The 21,448-nt window shown below is 35.4% G+C and overlaps 1 protein-coding gene across 4 annotated transcripts in view; it reads right to left on the bottom strand.

Moving 5' to 3' along the window:
* Positions 1-19,878, bottom strand: part of MPHOSPH9 (M-phase phosphoprotein 9) — a 47,168-nt gene extending 27,290 nt beyond the window's left edge. For 3 of the 4 annotated variants that reach the window (XM_027853527.1, XM_027853528.1, XM_027853529.1), the window contains exons 1-8: positions 19,607-19,878; positions 16,574-16,733; positions 11,763-11,852; positions 10,972-11,510; positions 9,254-9,377; positions 5,517-5,604; positions 3,901-4,007; positions 91-213 (exon numbers count right to left, since the gene is read on the bottom strand). In XM_027853527.1, coding sequence (XP_027709328.1) covers positions 91-213; positions 3,901-4,007; positions 5,517-5,604; positions 9,254-9,377; positions 10,972-11,510; positions 11,763-11,852; positions 16,574-16,733; positions 19,607-19,716 — 1,341 coding nt within the window. In that variant the 5' untranslated portion in view covers positions 19,717-19,878. The remainder of the gene's footprint in view (positions 1-90; positions 214-3,900; positions 4,008-5,516; positions 5,605-9,253; positions 9,378-10,971; positions 11,511-11,762; positions 11,853-16,573; positions 16,734-19,606) is intronic. The other variant, XM_027853530.1, reaches the window with a different exon arrangement.
* Between the last annotated feature and the right edge of the window lie 1,570 nt (positions 19,879-21,448).

The raw sequence follows: 21,448 nt of genomic DNA, 5'->3' as shown, positions 1-21,448 counted from the left end.
TATGTACATGAATCATGGGACATAAAGTCTCAGGAAAATCAGAACTGTAGGTGACCCAAAGGACAACAGGAAAACATTTGATGCCATTACCTCTGGTGGATGACTGGGATTAGTAGACCCAAGAGTCCATTCGGATAATTGCTTATTTTTCCTTTGATTTGTATGATAAATATCCTTCAGTGACGGCAACTTCATCTCATTAGCAGAATTAGGCTTTGAAAATATAAAACAACATATTTTAACATGTACAAATGTTTTTATCTTAATTGTTGCTACTGAACACTACACCAAAATACTGGTCTGCAATTTAGAGATTTTAAAACTAGATTGTTGAGATTAGTAAGGTACTAAAAAAGGTTATAGATCACCATCCAATGTGAATGAAAGCCTCTGATTAAGGGAAAAAAAAAATCTTTACTGAAAGATTTCTTCCACTGGTCCTGAAGAACAGAACCAGAAACTATAAGAAAAAGCTGCAAAGGAGCTAATTTTGGCTAGACATCAGGAAAAACTTCCTTACAATGAGACCTGCCCAAGAGATGAAAAGGCTGCTTCAGGATGTAGTGGGATTCTCCTTGTTAAATGCCTTTGCTCAAAAGCTGTATAATAATTTCTTGATGATGTCTGAATGAGGATTCTTTTTCAGGTATGAATCGTACTCTATGGCCATGGAAGTGCCTTTCAACTCTACAATTCTGTGACTCTATGATTTCACAATTCTTGCTCTAACAATCAGAACTAAGGTATCTTTAAAAAACAAAAACTCGCTAACTGTTAATTTTGCTCTACTTTAAACCTAGGTATGAAGGCTGATTAGAGTGCTCAGCAACCTCCAAAGAAAGACCAAAAGTATCTCATCAATATATTTATTAAACCTTATTTTTTACTTTCCCCTTCAAAAAAGGTCCAAGATTTAAGAATAGACAAGATTGTGTGCTGAGTGACTAGAGATAAGTCAGTAAACTAGCTAGAAATACAAGTTCCAAAAAGAGGTTGTCATTTTTGCATAGAGTTGGGCAAAAACAAAAGAATTGTCCAAGTCTTAGTATTTTTAATGGCCAAGCTTGGACCCAAAGAAAAAACTTAAGAAAATGCATTTCCTCACCACCACCACCATAAATACACCTATCTTTTGCAAAGGTGGGGGACTAGGAGTATATAAAACTGAATACACTGTCATACACGGATAACATATTGATTGCTTTGGGGAGGGAGGGTTATATTTTTTAATGAAGGTGATATGAACATTTTTAAAACAATAAAAAAATTGCATGAAAAATTACAGGAAAAACTGTAAGAAAAAACCAAGTGGATGAAGAAAAAAAATCTAAAAAAATTTTAAGAGCAGCATCATAAAAAATCACAAGAAAGGGTAACTGTTTCTTCATGAAAGAATCTTACTTCTTCTCTCCATAAAAAAAGTCTCTCCATTTTCCTAAGCAGGAAGTCAAGGATGTTCTTTAATGAAAAGGAGAAAGGATTTCAAAAAATGCGTTTTCTTCCTAACTTCATATAGGAATTAAAACACCTTTTACAACAAATTTTGATCATGTTTATCTACCTGAAAAAGTCAAAGCAAAGATGAGGAACCATGCCGTTCTCCCTTCATTCCCTTCCCAGCGGTGTTGAAGAATCTGCTTTTTGTTGAGCCATTAGAGGGGATACAGGAAAATGGATGCACTAATGCAAGGCTGGTGGAGTGCCAACTTAGCCCAACCATTCTGAAGAGCCATTTGGAACTATGCCCACGGGACTTATAAAACTGTGCATACCCTTTGACCCAGGGATATTCACTACTAAGTCTATATTTCAAAGGAGCTCAAAGGACCAAAAGTTATAGTAGTTCTTTGTGTGGTGGCAAAGAATGGAAACTGAGTAGGTGCCCATCAACTGGTCATGGCTGAGTAAGTTATAATATATATGAATGTGATAGAATACTACTGTGCTGTAAGAAATGTTGAAAGGGTACAGTTTCAGAAAAATCTGGGAAGAGCTGTATGAACTGATGCAGAATGAAGAGAGGAGAATAATGTATACAGTAACATCAATATTATAATCAACTTTAAAAGATGGTAACTTTGAGCAACACAATGACCAACCACAGTTCCAAGAACTCATGATGAAACATCCCCACCTATTCATCCCTAAAAACAGAGCTGATGGACTCAAGTACAAGTTAAAGCATATTTGATTCTGTTGCTTTCTTTTTCTGGTACAGCAAGTAGAACGCTGGGCCTGGAATCAGGAAGACCAGAATTCAAATCCAGGCTCAGACACTCACTAGCTAGAAAACACTTACTTGCTAGAAAAGGGATATCTAGTCAAGAGAATCATGTAAGAACAATTTGGGAGTTTTAGAGAACTGCAAAGTCAATAGGATACAGCAATCAAAAAAGATGATATTCTGCCTTCGTCAGGCCATACATGCAGTACAGTGTGCAGTTCTGGGCATCTTGTTTTAGGAAAAACACAGATAAACTAGAATCATGTACAAAAGAGAGTATCAGAATAGTGAGAAGACTGGAGAACATGCTATACGATGACTGGTTTAAGGAATGTCCTAGAAAAAAAGACTCAGAAGAGACATGAAAACTGTCTTCCAGTATTTGAAGGGTTGTCAGGTAGAAGATGGATTAGGCCTCTGTGGTTCAAGGAGGCAGGACTGAGAGCATTGGGCAAAAGTTGCAAAGATCTAGATATAGGCTTAATATGAGGAAGAATGTCTTAACAATTCAAGGTATCCAACAACAGTGAAACAATCTGTCTCAGAAGTGGTGAGTTCCCCCTCACTGAAGGTCATCAGACAAAGGTTACCCAACCAGTTGTTGGAGATGCTGTGATAGGTATTCTTGTAGAGGTACAGGTTTGCCCACATGACCCCTGAGGTCCTTTTCAGCTCCTAGTGTCTGTAATTCTATGAAAGGCAAAGACTTGTCACACCTAGTGTTTGCAGTCACTGTTCCATTTAGCGCTGACAAATGACACATTGTTTCAGGGTTCACAGCTAAAATGAAGACCACAACACAAAATGGACAAAATGACTGGAAGACCTAATCAGACTTCCTCTCCTCCCTTTCTCACATTCACTGCCATCATCTCTTAGCATGGCTGTCTAGTCTTTGGTACTTCTCTGCAGATGCGGATACTTGCTTCTCTCTCTGGGCCTCCAGGTCCATTTCCTTATCTATTTATTTCTCTCCTTCCCTCCCTTCTGTCTCTCTCTCCCTTTCCTTGTCACTTTAATTTCCTTTTTTTCCTCTCCCTATCTAGCCTTTTCCTCTCTTCTTTAATTAGTCACATTTTTAGATTATGTGTTGTTTAGTTAGTACTTGCCATGTCACAGTCTGCCCCACCAAAGAGATACAGCTCCTTGGGGACGAGTCCTTTCATTTCCTCTTTGCACCACCATCTTCTAGCAGAGCAGGCACTACCCAAATATTTGTTGATTGATTGATTCAGTGGCCGGGTGAAAGGTTCCTCACTAATGGGAGACCAATTCATTCAAATATTTTTCAATTAAAGGCCTATGATTACAACACCTGGGAGTCATGATTATATGATTTAAAGCTAAAGCAGAATTGTTATTACAGACTCAAAAGAAACAGTATTCCAATGAGAATATTGCCCTTTTTACTGATTTGATAAGTGATTTAGATGGTTCAGCAGGAAACTGACAAGTGAGATTATTTTAAGCAAAATTAAAAACATCATAAACTTATTAGCATATTCATATTCCAATCTTTCTTTAGTTTGAGTAAATAACAAAGCTTAAGCAAATAAAGTTGATAAGGATTAAAAAGCAGGATGAACCAACAAGATAAAAGCATAGTGGGGAAAATCAAAATTTGAATTGTTGTTATAATACATTTAGAAATGTGAACAACAACAACAACAAAATACCTGGTTTGGTAACACTTTCATGGGGTTGATATTTAAAAATGATTTTTCCAAAGTCTCAGGCAAAGAGTCATACATGTCCTTTTCTTCTAGTTTCCAATAATTCATTCCTAACAGGTAAAAGAAAGATGAGTGAAAAAGAGAAGGATGCTAGTGAAGGAGAAGGAAGATGGGGAAAAGAAAAGTATGTAAGAAAAGGAAAAATAAGATATGGAGAAAAGAAAATGAAGAATTCCTAGTTTATGTTTTTCTTACTATAGGAAATCATATATGTAACCACAGTATATCATGTAGCTTACTGTCACTCAATCAACAAGCATTTCTTAAGCGCCTGCTATGTGCCACACACTAACCTAGGCATTCTGTCACTAGCTCATTGCCTAACCTTAGGAGTATTCCCTCCCCTCACTGAGTCTCATCTTCACCTCTCAGTAAAATGAAGGGTTGGCCTGGTTGATCTCTCTGATCCTTTCCCGACATGAAATTCCACATGACTATCAATCCATCAACCAGCAAGCATTTATTAAGCCCCTCTGTGCCAGGCCCTCCACTATGAACTGGGGATACTAAGACAAAAAGGAAACAGTTCCTGAGCTCAAGAAGTCTACATTCTACTAGGGAGAAACAACATGTAGACACAAGCACAGACAAAATATCTACGAAGAAATTTCAGTGGGAAGGCATTAGTAGTTGGGGAGTGAGGAGGAGGGATCAAGAAAGGTCTCATGGAGGAGGCTGGGCTTAAGCTGAGCTAAAAAGGAAACTCATAATTCTAAGAGTTGGCATGGGAAGGGTGTGCATTCCGAGCATAAGGGACAGCCAGTGCAGAGCTATGCAGACCAGAGATGGGATATCAAATGTAGGGAAAAGTAAAATGGCCCAATGCACTGGATAGCAGACTATATGAAATGGGTGATGTGTTTTTCTTTTAAAACAGAATGTTTTTAAATCATTAAAAAATAAAAAGTACATGTGTCTAGGAAATTAATAAATTATTTTGATGTAATAAAGAGAATTTTGGTGAAGAAAAAGTAATACAGAACACAACAGTTAACAAAAGCCCAGAAATGAATGAGATTTAAACATTCACAAAGTGAAATGCTTATTATGTAAAAGCAAATTAAATGTTTTAAAGATATATAAATTCACAGATTAACATTTTATAGAAGAGAAACTTAGTACATTGCCTTGCATATATAAGTAGGTGCTTAGTAAATGTTTGCTGAACTAAATTATTATAAATGAAGACTTTTCATCAAATCAATGAAAAAAAAAACTAATTCCATAGAAGTTTTTGAGAGCTTTGAACACAGTAAGCATTTAACAAATGTGTAACATGCTAAATTATTGAATTTTCAAAATTCCTTTAGGGAATAGACAAAAAATGATGAGACCAGAATCCTTTCTTACTTGCTTTAAATAACTCCCAAAATACTACTTCCTCTTATCTTTATAGAATAATGTATAATGTTGTTGAGGCAACTGAAGCTCCTCAGTATTTCTAATAAGTGGGCATTCAAGCAGAACAGGATTATCATCCCCAGCTAAGAATTTATAGGCAAGTCTCTAAGGCAGAATATATAAAAGTTTAAAAATAACAAATTAGAAAGATATCATACCTGTTCCTTCAGATGCCCAAGAACTTGGGCTTTCATCCGGTTTATTAAGGTAAAAAACATGAGGATACGTTGCAGCACTGAAGTCAGGCTACAATTCAAAAAAACAAAATAGTACTATAAAGTCAAGCTAAAACTCATTGAGCACAATTCTCCAGCCCATTGAATAAGTGTCACGAGGAAGCCCCCAAAATGTTTACAGAAGTATAAGATTTGGTTTCATTCATCACAGGTATCAAAAGTTGCAATAAGAAAGGAGTAAAAAATGGAAGCTGTTCATCTCTAGCAGTCTCTGATTAATTCTGCATGACGTCTACTCCAGTGTCTAATTAGGACATGTTCTTTCACTCTATGAAGCAACATGAGGACAACTGAAGCAATTATCATTTAACAAATTCAGTAACTAAAGTAATTAGTCCAACAACAAACATAAAGCCTTAAGAACAACATTTAAGTTGTTTTCATGAATATACAATAGCAAATAAAATCAAGTTTCAAAACCAAAAAGTGGTAATCAATGCCAAAGCCTAAATGGAGAAATATTTACAGTTGATACTTTAAAAGAAAATTGAGAAGAGCAGCTAGGTGGTGCAGTAGATAGCGCACGGGCCCTGGATTCAGGAGGACCTGAATTCAAATGTGACCTCAGATACTTGACACTTTACTAGCTGTGTGACCCTGGGCAAGTCACTTAACCCCCACTGCCCAAAAGAAAGAAAGAAAGAAAGAAAGAAAAATCGGTTATAAGTCTCAGTAGGCCCAAGGCAAATAGCAACAGTCACAGTTTGAAGATAGCTCCACACTATCCAGTTTTCCTAACCATTTACTCTAAAGATGAGTTTCTTAAAACTCCAGTCCTAGAAGGAGAATTTTTTTTATGTTGAATCAATAAAACTCTATATGTTCCAGGAAGAAGGATTAATATACCTCAGCCATATAAGGTACTATTTACTCCCTTTTTCATCAGTCAAAAAAATTTACAAGCAATCTTTTGCCTCTTTCAAAACCACCTTTCTAATTACCATAAAGATTCAACAATTTTAAAAAGTCAAGAAAAGTGGATCAGGGAAAGACTAATCTAAGGTAAGAAATGAATTCTGCTCAGCTGCCATCCAGCAGGAACTGAGAGATGAGCTTATTACCTTCAACAGCTGCCTGCTTCACTCTTCTTAGAAAACAGGGCATCCACTGAAGAAAAAAGGCCTGGCTTTTAATAAGAAATAAATGGATGGAGCAGTAAACAACTCTTTTAAAAGGTCAACTCTTTTAGCCTATGAAGCCATCACAATCCAAGTAGAAGAACCCTTCCTTAGTCTCAATAATAGTGTTTAAAAGACAAAAACCCACAAAGTCAGTCCTTCATTTAGTAAGATGAAGGACCTTCAAGAGCTTATCCTACCACAGCAACAGAAACAAAGACAAGCTCTCTAAGATCCTTAAGCTAAACTACATTTTTAAAATGGGCTCCAGAACCGCTTCAGCACAAAATATGTTTTTAAATGAGGAGTTTGGGTCAGAAAAGACAGGATACCATTTGCATTATTTAAACTAAAACCTGCCCTTTTGAATGCATCAAAATCCTAAAGGAAACCCTCAAAACCACAGCACCTCAGAGCCTAAAGTGCTATCAGGTCATCTAATACAGTGCCCCTCAACCTCAAATAGAAACTGGATTCCTGCAGGCCATGTATTGACTTAGAAAACCACCAACTAACAATATTTCTGTTGTACTGTATTTTAATATATTTTGTTAAATATTTCCCAATGATATTTTAGTCTGGTTCCTAGCTGTGGGCAGGGAGCCTGGCACCTCTGATCTAGGCCAACTCCTATCTCACCAAGAAGCCTTCTACAACATTGCTCCTAAGTCCCTTAGGGTCATCTCCAGGTAGAGGGAATACATTCATTGCAGATGTACGTTCATTCTATTTCTGCCCACTTTTAATCACAAGCAAGCATAAGTATTTCCATATATAAAACCCAAACCTAACGCCACGTTGTTTACACTCTGCTCCTAGTTCTACTCTCTGGGGCCAAGCAATACAAGACTAATCCCTTGTCTAACCCAAGTCCTTCAAACATTCAATATTTCCCTCAGTAAAAACTCACACTAACTACCTTGGGACTCCCTAGAAAGGCTGAATCTGGCCTGATGACTCATTGATCTGATCTGGGATGACTCTCCTTAAGTAACTGACTCCCCATCATTTTGCAGTTGGTCTCATCTGCATGCCACAAAACCAAAACAACATTAGACTGGCGTGCATACTACATGCTATGACATATACTCAACAAGAAACAATCCACAAGAAAATCCAGTCATTAAGCTGAACTGCATAACAACAAAACAGGTTTTTTTAAAAAGTTTACCAGAAGGGGCCTAGGTGCAGCAGTGGATAGAGCTCCAGCCTTGGAGTCAGCAGGACCTGAGTTCAAATTTGACCTCAGATACTTGACACTCACTAGCTTTGTGACCCTGGGCAAGTCACTTAACCCCGACTGCCTCACAAAAAAAAAAAAGTTTACCAGAAGTGGAAGATTCTCCAACAAAAGCTGGACATAGGTAGAAGAAAGACAACCACTAGGTGACTGAGAGAGCATTTTTTGGCTGTTCTCTCAATCTGGCTGTTATTCAATTAGTCTAAATTCCCTCCAGATTATGCAAAATGCCTTCATCGCCTATCATGCAAGGTTATAATGGAACCACCAATGTATTAAAAGATTTTTCTGAATATGCATCACTTTGTCTTACCTCAAAAAGGAGGGTTAATGTTGCTTTCCATACTTATAATTTTCCTCCCTTAAAAAAAAATCTGGAATGGGTTGAAAGAATGTTAAGAAACCAGGAAGACCTGGCAAATCTTTATAGACTGAAAAGAAGGAAAATCACAAGAGTGAAAAAGAATAAATAGGGCCTTATTTATGAAAGCTGAGTTTAAGGCTTTTTTGATTCCTGCTTCCTGGGAGATTGCTACAAAGACTATATGAAAAATGCTCTTGTGGATGGCAAAGGAGATATATGTAATGTGAATACAACTACAGAATTTCCAAAAGTTTATAAAGACTTTGTGATTTATATGTGCTACATGAAAAACTGATACTTTTATGACAAGTGAGGCCAAAAGGAATTTTTATTTATTTTAACTACATAAATGAGATAACACGGCCAAATGACAAGATAAGTATGACAACAGAAAAGGTACTTCAAAAAATTTCTAAGCCTTGGGACTTATTAGCTACTCTTTAACAGAGCAAGTGCTACAGCTAGAAATAGGGACAGGTAAATTATATTCATATTTTAGACGACTATTTCAGTATTTCCAAAATTTTGATAGACTTGTTTACATAGTAATTTTAAATTAAAATGACATATTTTTAATGTACCAATTAAATAAATATACCTGCTAATAAAAATTTTTTACTTAAGTTTAAGTTTTTCAGAGTTAAATGGATTACTGTATTTGTTAGATGTCAACACTTGTAACACAGTGCCTTTAAAAATGATTTTTAAAAATAATATCCTCACCTCTTAGTTTTTACTGGCAGCCACCTACAGAACAAATGTTTATAGCAATTCATTATTTCCAATCTTTACAAACACAGCCTAGAATAACCGATTGTCAGTGGAGCAAATTAACAATAAAATAGGATAAAAACAAACAGAAATAATGACTATAATAAATAACTATCTCATTCTAATTATTAGTGTAGAAACATGCCAGCTTGAAGTTATTACTTACATTCTCAATTGCTGATTTTTTCCTTTGTTCATTTCCTTGAACAGATGGGATATATCCCTCTTCAATGTGTACTCTCTTCAGGTGATTTTGTTTCAATTTTTGTGCCCATGACGTTAAAGATTTGCTATTAAAAAGTAGAAAACAAAAGTTAGTCCTTTTATATGCCAACTCCCACAGAGAAAAAGAGCCTTGACCTTCTGGAAGTAGAGAGAGAGAGAGGGAAAAAGAAAAAGGAGGGGTGGAGGGGGGGAGAGGGAGAGAGAGGGAGAGAGAGGGAGAGAGATAGAGAGCATGTGTGTGTGTGTGTGTGTGTGTGTGTGTATGTGTGTGTGTGTGCGTGTGTGTGTGTGTGTGTGTGTGTGTGTGTGTGTGTGTGTGTGTCCCTCCCTAACTCTATGAGCTCAGCTTTTCCCCCAACAGTGGTGATGACGTATCATTAACTGGCATTTTCTACCTGTAGTTTTTTGCTTACTCTCCTTTAGCGTAAAAACACACTGGCTGGTGATGACTATGCATTTTGTGGCCATGGAATACACATAACTAATTGACCCATGCAGACCAATGCTTGACCTAAAATAAAAATACATTTTGTCACTGCCTAATAATGTCTTTAAGATTATTATACTAACCAGTGGAAAGGGTCTGTATATTACATTTCATTTAAGCAAATCACATGATTTGCTTAAAGCGAAATGTAAATATATGTGTATATGAGAAATGTATATGTGTGTATGCATTATATATAAATATATACATATATACATATATAAAACTGAGCTTTATAGAACAGATAAATTGGGCAGTAACTTCACATTTTTTCAAAAGAGTATTTGCTTTATGAAATAGATTCACTATAAAATTCCTTTATTAAATAATTAACTCCCTGGAGAAACAGAAATGTAATCCGTTTTACAAAAATTACAGTTACGTATGTTTCGTTAAGACATCAAATATATAAAGGAGGGTACCCTTATAAACATTTCTCTATTTCAAACACACGCACAACAAAATTCCACTATTGAAAAAATATAGAAATGTGTTTTTTAATGGCGTCAAATTATTGGAAAATACAATCGGGACTTTCTAATTATTCCTATTTTGAGAATACAACTTGTAACAATCTAGCATAAACTTGAAGGAATTCAGATTTTAAAAGGTGCATTTTAAAAAATTATTTAATCAGCCAACAAGCATTTATTAAACATTTACCACGTGCCAGTCACTATGTTAGCCCTATCTAGATGTTAGAGATGCTTCAGGGTAATTTGGCTGACCATCTCTACTAAAGAATCCTACTCTGATGTCTAATAGTGACACAGAAGTGATCCTGGGTTCTCACAGGCTATGCCAACAAGGCACACATATCTGACAAATCCTATCCACCAAGCTGCAAAGGTTACAGATAGAGGGCAGGGTGTATGTATCTAGGAACACAGGGCATATGAGAGATTACCATCTGCATCTTGGGAGGGAGCAACCACAGTCATGAAATCACAAATCTTTGAAGCGTTAAAGTAATCTGACTGATTAACTTCAATACTAACTACCTGTAATCTGCCAACTAGCACATCTGTTTTGAAAGGCTCTACCTCAAAAATATTTCAGGTATCTGGTCAGCACTCTTGACAATATTCCAAATGAAAGGATTTATAAATTATGCTCAACTTAATAAATGAACAAATAAGATTGTTTTCAAAGCATGAAAACTGATCACTCACCTGTTTGATTTTCCACAGTGTGCTTCAAAAATCTTATTTTCACTGGTAAAATTATGTTCGTATTCACCAGGAAAAACAGAGACATCCTCTTTGAGTGCTGAGGCATACTCTTCTGGAGTCTGGATACATAGGCTCTTGTTCTTGATATCACTTACAAACGAATCTTTCTGGGGCATAGGGGTTATATGTTTGCCTTTGGAAATGTCTTTGTGCTCCTTGAATTCTTTTGTGTCTTTAGATTTGTAAGGATTTCGTTCTGAGATAAAAAAATTACTATATCCACTATTGTTCATTGAAATACTATCCATAATGCTGTCCTGATGTGAAGAAAATGTTTTTGGCCGAATTTCAGTTTCCTTAAGCTTTGGATAACTGACAACGTACTCATTTCTTTCACAGCTTTCAGAACACAGCCCCATTTGACTTTCTGATGTAGAAAAATTGTCTGTCAGTTTGTCAGGGAAATGTCTGTTACAGGAAGAGCAAGAAGCATTATTCTTCCGTAACTTAATTAAATTTCTTATCTCTTCCTCAATATGCTGAAAATAAAATGCAGGAAAATATGTAAGAAAAATAAGAAAGCACATGAAATAATGCCATCTGAACTTATCATAATACTTCATCACAATTTGTAAAAATAGATGAATATGTTCTTGCTGACATATTTATTCTAGAACACTCATTTATTTGTACAAGACATATTACGTAAGTCATTGTAGTTCAGGGGGACAGCAACGCGAAAATACACAGAGGAAAAGAAAGGAGAGCAGAACATGCAAACAAGTTCTCACTTTGATTTGGTTACTGAACTGTTCTTGCTGCGCAAAGATCTGCTGCTGTCGCTGCGCCTCCACCAAACTGAATAGCTGTAACCACTGAGCCTAGTAGATTTAAAAACATTAAAAAAGAATGATTCCAAAGAGAAAACTTTGTGTTAGTCGTCTGACAGCACAACAGGAGGCAACGTTTCTTAACAAACATGTCGTAACTGAATAAGCTACAATAAAGAATTTCTAAAAAGAAAGATGACTGAATACAGGAAATCTTCAAAACTATTATATTTTTAACTAGAGTTTGGAGAAAGCAAATAAGAAGAACATCTTCCAAGTGACCTTCATTATCATTTGAAATGTTCCCTTTCTGGAGGCTCTTCAATGATGACTTTAACTTAAAGTTTTCCTCCAGCTTTATTCTCCTTACCCCACCCAGATCAAAGAAGTAATGATTTTGGAACAAACACTTAAATGTTCCTAATGAAAGAAACCTTATACCATAAACCCAAAGAATTCTTCTATACTGTGAATAATTACTCCAAAAATATATTCTTTAAGTTGATATAATCATACAGAGAGTTTGTTTGTTTTAAGTAAAACAAGTTATAACAGAGATAAATAAGCTATTCCATAGATCGGGGATCATAACTGTAGTTCCTTTGGCAGGCTGGTGAAGTCTATGGACCTCTTCTCAGGATATCTTAAATATTCTTAAATGCATAAAATAAAATACATAGGATCACAAGAGAAAGTATTATTATAGTCATAATAAAGATGGACTTTTTTTCCCATCCAGGTTCATGGACCCTCTAAAATCTAATCCCTGCCATACATGGTCTTGGGGCACAGTAACAGTTCCCTCGCAGCTTCCTCTAGACTTTTCTATTGAACTCAACAAACCCTCATTAAACACCTACTACGTTCAAGGTACTCAAGCTATAAAGAAAAAGTTTTTTAAATGGTTTCTGCCTCAAGGGGCTTTACATTTTCCTGGAATTCCATCACCCCTTGTTATAAATGGGACAAGCGTTTAAATGATTTTGTCCACAGCGGAACAAAGTGGTGAAAATCAAAAATGGAAAAACTAAGTTGTCAGGGTAGTCTGTGTTCAATAGTAACTCATTTTTCCAACATTAAGATTGCTGTGGCTTCAATGAGTCTAAATATATTATCACATATTTTAGCTCTACACAATAAAATCCTAAGGAATGACATAAATCAAATTTAAAAAAAAAATCAAATAGAACTGAACACCACACTGTAGATGTGATCTGATCAAGGTAGAGTATATACCTTGAGGTAAGAATAATTTAATTTACTAAATCAATTAATAATAATGAGATAATAAGAAAATCAAGGGCAAATTTTTATCAGAAGTGCCACTCTTTTTGGTGTTTTGTATTAGTGAACCAATCTTTCAGGCTAACTTTGGTCATATTTGTGTTACAAAGCTTCTTTCTCAAGTCTCCTCCTGTTCTACAATTTGAGAGAAATATTTTTTTCTAATTTATAATAAGTTAAATTGACAATAAAACATGAGAAGTAAGGGAAAATATCTCACAGGAAAATAAAATGCTATTATTTAAATAAGTGATATTTAGTATTTCTCCTAAACCAAGTAACTCTGGAACAAGGTATGCTAAGATAAATTAAACCTTATTTTTTCAAACTAGACTAAAATCTAAGTAAATAATATAAACTGAAATAGGGAAGAGACATATAGACTATACGATTGACTTAAAAAAGAGGCTAATAATAATGCAATAAGATGTTCAGAGTTTCTACAAATGAAAAGCCAAAATGCATTAATGTTTATTGAAATACAGTGAATTAAACTAAATCAAAACAGCAACTTTTTACTCAGGCCTGAGAGAATGAGTGAGAAAAGCAGCAAGCATAAAGACAGCATGCTGATCTTAAAATAAGGAAGACCTCGCTTCAAATTCCTCCTCTAACACCTTCCATCCACTCTGTATAAATCTTCCATGTATATGTTATCCGCTTCATCAAAATGGGAGTTCCTTGAGAGAAATAACAACAGTAGTTTTGCCTTTCTTTGTATCCCAAGCAGTTGGCATAATGCCTGGCAAATAGTAGGCACTTAATAAACACTTGGTGACTGACTACACGTCCATGAGTAAGTCATTTCGTCTTTGTAGGCCTCGTTTCCTCACCTGTAAAATAACTGTAGTACATTAGCTTAATTAAGATAATGTATCTTTATAAAGCACTCTGTAAATCTGAAAGCACTATATAAATACCAGGGATTATTATTATTATTATTGCTATTGTACATCCAAACCAAAATGATTTGTGTACACCTGCTATGGCACTATATTATTGCTATACTTTTATTACTTTGGGATATAGACTATTGAAAAGATAATTGTTCTTTCACATTAGACTTTATTGGATATGAAATATCTCAGAGATACATGAAGTGTAGATGTATTCTCTATTAAATATTTTATACAAAACCTGCTATTAAAAGCATGTAAAGAGGTGGGTATAATTAAATTATAAAATAAAAATATAATGTTGGCTATTTTTTAAAAATATTCTTAAAAGGCCTATCATTTATTTGTGGTAAATCTTAACATTATTTTCATTTTACATACATTTGCACCATAGGCACAACTACTTGGAACTCTCAAATTATACTTAATTTTCAGCTATTTAACTTTGAACTAGATTTCTGCCTTAATCTGATCTTTTGTTTCATATCATAACTGCCCAAATAAAAACAGGTTTGCTTTTTTTTATACTTTGTATCAATTATTTGTACCAAAGTAATGGAAACATGAACTGCACTCTCAAAATTTCTCTCAAGAAGATGAAAAGAATATGAAAGAATCATAAATTTGGGGTTGATAAGGACCTCAGAAATCCCTCATTTTACAACCAAGGAAGATGAAGCACAGAAAGGACGCGTGACTTCCCCAGCATCCTGAAGGTCACAAGTGGTAAGGCTCAGATTTGAACCAGAGGTGGATCTGAACAAAGGTTCACTTCCTCCAAATTCAAGTTCAAAAGTACAAAATATTTTAAGCAACTCTTCACTGAATTGGTGAATTAATTAATAAGCACAGAACCAAGCGGTTCTCCCAAATTCAAACGAAAATGATTTAATGCTTACCACATATACCAATAAGATGTGTTTTTGTTTTGTTTTTAACTAAACTGAGAAATAGGAAGAAAAATTTGGATGCCAATATGGTGAGTGAATTTGAATGCTTCCTTGGGACTTAAAATTGAGTTATTCGTAGGGGGAAAAAACCTAAAAGCAGCAGATTGACAAACAGGAGTGTGTCAAAATTAATAAATCCTCATCTACTTTAAAGCATACCAACAGATAGCTTGTTGTTCCAAGCAAATAAAAAGGTGTTTTGTTTCACATTTTTAATGATAAATTAAAAGCCTTTACCTTAGCACAGGCCTGCACAACTTGTGGCACACTGGGATTTCCTCTACATACAAAGGATGTTTTCCTCTACATTTCCAGGCCCTCCCCACCAAAATCATTGGGCTGGCCGCAAGTTCTGTGGGCTTGCCTTAGCAAATACTAATGGGAAATAATAATAATAATAATAATAATAATAATAATAACAATAGCTAGCATTTAATTTACATAGCGCTTACTAGGTGCCAGGCTCTGTGCTAGGCACTTTACAATTACTATCTCATCTGATTCTCACATCAACCCTGGGAGGTAGGTACTATTATCCCCATTTTACAGAAGAGGAAACTGAAGCAAACAGAGGTTAAGACTTGCCCGAGGTCACATAGTTAGAAAGTGTATGAAGCTGAATTTGAACTCAAAGAAAAACATAAACAAAAAATTCCTATTATCCCTTTATAAAATTTTTGAAAACTATTGATTTTTAAACTTTATAACATGTTTCATTAACAAAACTTCAACAATTACTTATACAACTCCTAGTGATGGCTTTCATGGATCTTTTACTATAACCCACATTTTATCTAGTCTTTCACTATAGTAAGAATTTGCTGCTTGAGGTCTCCTTTATGAAACATTAATTTGCTTTTCTTCAATACAGTACTAAATATAACAAAAGATAATTTTACAATCCTCACTAGTGTTTTAAAGCAAACCCATTGTTTTGGCCAAAGTGAAGAATCCAATTCTAACAACTGCTATAGTGAAAATTTTATTATAATTTAAATGTCATCAATTCCAGCCAATAATGAAGAGTATTTTGAGAAAAAATTTCAATATACAAATAAACAAAGACCACTATTGTTATTTATGAAGAGTTCATATGTAACCTGCATTCTAAAGAAAAAAATATTCAGTGACATAAGAAACAGAGAAAGACTATAGGTAAATGTGACACAATACTAGATAAAAACTTAGGTTTATAATTATTTTTAAAAATTTTACTTCAAAGAAGGCTTTGGGTAATTTTTTTCAACTAATTAAAATATGAGGTATGTACATCCAGGATTTTTTTTAAAATTAGATTACCAAATTTAAAATCTTACGGGCTTTTCTGCTGCTCTGCAGAAAGATATCATACAAGTAAAAATTCAGTACTACAAGAACAAATTAGCATTGCAAAACACATCTGCTTATTGTGATATAGCAAAGACAAGCATTTTGGTTATCTTCTGTTCTTTAAACATCCAACAAATTACAGAGAGAGGAAGGAAGGAAGGATGGGAGGAAGGAAGGAAGGAAGGAAGGAAGGAAGGAAGGAAGAAAGAAAAAGAAAAAAGAAAGAAAGAGGAAGAATAAAAGAATTAACAAAGCTATGAAGTCAAATTTTTCTCTTCTCTATGAAGAATTCTATGGAACCCTCCATAGCTACCTCACATTTTCTCCAAATTTCAGAATCCGCCTTGCCAGAGTTTTGCAGATCTTGCATAAAAGAGGTTAGGACTTCGACTGCACTTTGAATTAGAGAGATGCTGGTCTTCCCTGAGAAAGAGGACAACCCATTTGCACTAAGGGGATCCCAGTTTCTGCTTCTGTGGAAACATAAATAATGCAAAAGTTTTCTTCATTCTACTGAACTGTTGAATAATTCACTAGTTCAGATTAAGCTAAGCAGCACAAAACCACAGTATTTAATTCTACTTAATGGGATCTCATTTGCTGAAAATCTGATCACAGGATTACACATAAAAATAAAAGAGAAAGAAATACTGATAGCTTTCATTTTTAAATACAAAAATCAAATATTTCCTCAAAGGTGGCAGCTTTCCTGAAAATAAAAAAAGAACAAAACAAAACAAAAAAAAATTAATGCAAGTGCATGTTAAAACTTCCAGTTTCTCAAAAGCATTATGAGAATCTTCTCACTAATGATTATTAAAACTTATACCACAAAACACCCTTTAGAATTACAGTAAAACCTCATCAACTAGAATTCACTAATTTAGTTTAATAACGATATTGGAATGAAATTTATCTTTACATCATCTATAAATAGGTGTGCTAAGCAAATTAATGATGTAAAGAAAAATATTTAGCCCACTTAATGTTAGGTTAAAAAGCTATTATAGCATAAAAACTCTTTTCAAATCTAGTGCTGCAGTTCAAAACATAAGATAGCTTTGCTTCAGATTTTTAATTGCATCAGTCAAGCTGCAGAACACTACAAAGCCTTCTCTCATTGAAGGCAACAGTAATCCAAAATAAATCTGTCTTATCATCCACACTGCAAAAAACAGTGGATGAAAAATGCAGATTACTCCAACCAAGACAGTCAAAAGCTATTGATGGGGAACCAGTTAAGTTAGTTCATCAGTGTGTATGTATACCAAGGACAGACACTACAGCTGGAAAAGGAGCTAGACTCTGAATTCCAGTATGAGATTAGGCGGGATTGACTTTGAGAAATCACACAGGACATTCAGTGAGGCCAGTCTCTTCAAGTTCTTCAAAAGGCCATCTCTTCAAGACCAATATTCTCCACATGACACTAACGAGCTGCAAGTCACAGAATACCATGACCTCAAAATAACCAAATTTATAAATCTGAATGGAAAATAGAAAGCTACAAGGTAAAAATAAACTGGCACCAACAAAAAGAGACATTTTTCAAATACATGTATGACCAGAAAAGGAAATGGTCAGTCAAGAGCAAGAATGGGCGAACAAGACATAAACAAATTTCCTTCACAAAATATATTTTAATCTTTGTTTCCTATATATGTATATATACACACATTATGTAGTGTGTGGGTATAGATACATACACATACACAGTGGGTATATATTTACATACACATGTATACACATAAACATATACACAAACACTTATAGTAAACAAATTAAAGGTCTTAAACTCATAGGTTAGAACCTCTGTAGACAATTTTAGGAAATACGTGGCCAAAAATTATGAGAGATGACATGGGGGAGTTGCCATCTAAACCTTTACATTGAGAGAGTATCCACATCAATGAAACCAGCAGCTCACCCTACTGAGCATCAGATTTATTTGAAATTGTTGTATAAAAATACGTGACATACAACAACATGGTTTTAAATATGAATTTTTTTAAAAGCTAATTTGATCAACATATTTATGATGTTTTAAGCTGTACAAGCTATGTTATATGCTAGGTATATTTTTCAACATGAAACCTCAGCTAACCTAAGCACTTGGGAAATGAGCCATCATGGATAATTAAGTTTTCCAGAAAGTTGAAGGTTCATCCTTTTTAAGCATCAAAATATTTATTTTAGCCATATTAAGTAGAAATCTCTCCAAAATGTTTTACAATTCCCACTTTTCCAAACTAACAGAATTTAAACTTTTCTTGATGTCTCAAACTCAAAAAACCATTATGAACAACTGCGTTATACAGTTGTTGTATACTGCAGTCCTTTCATGATTTCTAAAACATTTTACATAAATTACTTCATTTGCCCTATGACATAGTGAATAGATTAATATCCTCTGGGCTTTGAGGAGGTATGAGGACTGCTTCATGCTACATTAAAGACCGACTATCCTTTTGGGGTTTGCAGAGGTCTGGGAGTAAGTGCGGGTGCGTGGGTGGATGGGTGGGTGTGTGGGTGTGGGGAGGTGTGTGTGTTTTCCCAGTTTTATGCCTCTCAGGATATCAACTATGACTCCTTATACCATCAATGCAGCTGCCAGAGGACTCTCTCTCTCTCTCTCTCTCTCTACTTCTAATTTGCTATAGATTTGACTAAGTTGATCAGAACTCCATATAAAATAAACAGACTCTAAAGAGGAGCTACTGACTCTCTTAAGAGGCAAGTAGGTAGACTTTGTGATACCTATTTTAGATGTTCAAAGATCTTCTTCATTTCTTTGAATTTCAGTAACATTCTGGATAAGTGATACTGCTGAATACTGTAGTTCCAAATAGGAAGAGTATTATTATAATATAAACCACCAATTCTGTAACTTTGGGGAGACCTGAGACATAAGACTTCAAAGAAATGTGATTTTCAAAAAAAAAAAAGAAACAAAAGAAACAAAAATCTCATGTATAAAACCACAGGTAGAAAAGCAAGTTACTATTTATCTGTTCCCCAGATAAAATTTCTCTCAGATTAAAATATATCTTGAAAAAGTGGGCAACACAAAGGGGAGTAGAGTAAACCAGACTGACATAGTGCATAAACTAATTAGTTACACCTAAATAGTTCCTGGTTATATAAATATCACTAAGAAACTACAAATTTCAAAGGCCAAAAAGGTTATGACTTAGGGTGAATTGGGGTACTATCCAAATATACATAATGAATAACACATACTGTTTGAGATGTTTAACATATTGCTGAATTGAACTGTTTAACTGAATTAATACATATTACAATACATAACTACTTTTTTAAAAATTTCACACTTTTCCATTGTTACCTGTTTGTATTTAAGCTATCTCCAACAGAATTGTGAGTATTTCTGACATCGGATTCTACAGAAGATGGAAAGGTTTCTCGCTTAGCTTTCACCAAGTCCAAATCTTCCATAGTTTATGTCTAATAGAAATGTGGTTACATTCTTTTATTTGGAAAAGTCGCTTGACTCCATTGTTTGAAGAAACTGAATTCGATTCATCTTCAGGTACTTCATCATCTAGGGACATTTTCAGTTCCTAACATTCAGAAGCATAAAGTCCTAAGCTTCCAACAGATTCTGAAAAAATGAATGGAAAAGACTTAAAAGCGACTAAATATATCCTCTGTTCTTCCATGACTGGAAACATTTTAATTTTTGCACATAAATCCACATTTCAAATGATGAAATTAGAAAATGACATCACCTTTTTAGTGATATTACTGAATTTTCTAAAAAAAATAAATAAATGGCCGAGACACTATTCTGTTACATAACCAAATAATGATAACAGTTGACTTTTAGCCAGGGAACATGGAAAAGTAACTCATTTTGCTATCTGTGGTTTTGCATACAGATAAGATACTTGTTTGCAAAAACACCAACATATCTTTTGTATAGTTATTAATTTGGTTTTTTTAATTAAGCTCTACAAATTAGAACTACTTCTATATCAAAGGCTTCTTGTGCTACATATAGGCAGGCAAATAAATACTCGATTTGATATGTCAATTCAAACCATATGCCTCCTTCAGTAACCCCTGGTCCTTAAAAAACACACCAAAAAAAAAAAATTAAAAACCGAGAATTGCAAAATGCAAATTATTGCAATTTATCCAACAATTTTATACAGTTTTGTTTTTTTTTTAACTACTTTCCACCTTGAAACCTATTCATAAAGAGGGCATGATTAGGAACACCAGCACACAAAAGGGAGATTTCCTGAAGGTACAAATATAAGAATAAAAGGGGAATAGAACCCAGCTAAGCAGATTTCTCCTCAGTGGCTTGGGCAGTCACACCAGCTGACCAACACCATATATACAAAAGAAAAAAAAAAAGGCCAGACAGCATCTGCACTAGCGACAAGAAAAAAATAATCTCGATTCAAATCAGCTTGCCTCTCGTGTGTTGGATTTCTATCTGGAAAAAAAGCCTTCTGAGAAGATGGATCTGCATGTCAGGCTATTCCTTTCCCAGTGAGGTAATCTTGATGCAGTGGATGGAGATGTAAATCCAGTTGAAATTCAAAGGTGCTTTTCTAGTCAGGAGGCAAAGAAGAAAAGAGAAAGAAAACCGAATAACCAGGTGCTCAATGTGGAATCTGTCTAAATCCTGATACTGCAAACCTAGACCCGGGAATGGGTTTGGCGTGGCTTGCGTTTTTTCCCTTCCTCAGCCACAGAACACGGGTTTATCAGCTTTTGCCTCATCCTGCGGAAAGGAATGGAGGCGAGGGAGGGGGGTAGGGAAGGGTGGAATTGAGGCCATCAACCACCACCCCACGAGCTGACCTCGCGCACGAGGTAGGAACGGGTAGGAAGGGGGGAAGGGAATGGCCTGATGTGTCACCCACAGCCTGGCTCATCCATAACGGTCGGGCTGGAGAGCAAGGGGAAGGGGGACGGAGATGGCGCACCAATAAAGTAAGAGTCCGGTTAGCCGCACCGCGCAAGGCCAGGACGAAGGAGGGAGGGACGGACGGAGGGAGTCAAGCTACCACTGACAGCTCCTGCCCGCTACCTGTGGTGGGGAAGAACACACCAGCCAGCCAAGACACGGAACTCCCGGCAGGAGGTTCCTCCGCAAGCCCCGCCCCTGGAAGTCGCTTTGTAATTGGACCACAGAAATGTCACTCACAAGCAG

The sequence above is a fragment of the Vombatus ursinus genome, unplaced genomic scaffold (assembly GCF_900497805.2).
Source record: "Vombatus ursinus unplaced genomic scaffold, bare-nosed wombat genome assembly UNPS02009994.1, whole genome shotgun sequence".
NCBI lineage: Eukaryota > Metazoa > Chordata > Mammalia > Diprotodontia > Vombatidae > Vombatus > Vombatus ursinus.
The sequence above is the reverse complement of the archived record's forward strand: the minus strand, read 5'-3'. Positions and strand labels throughout refer to the sequence as shown.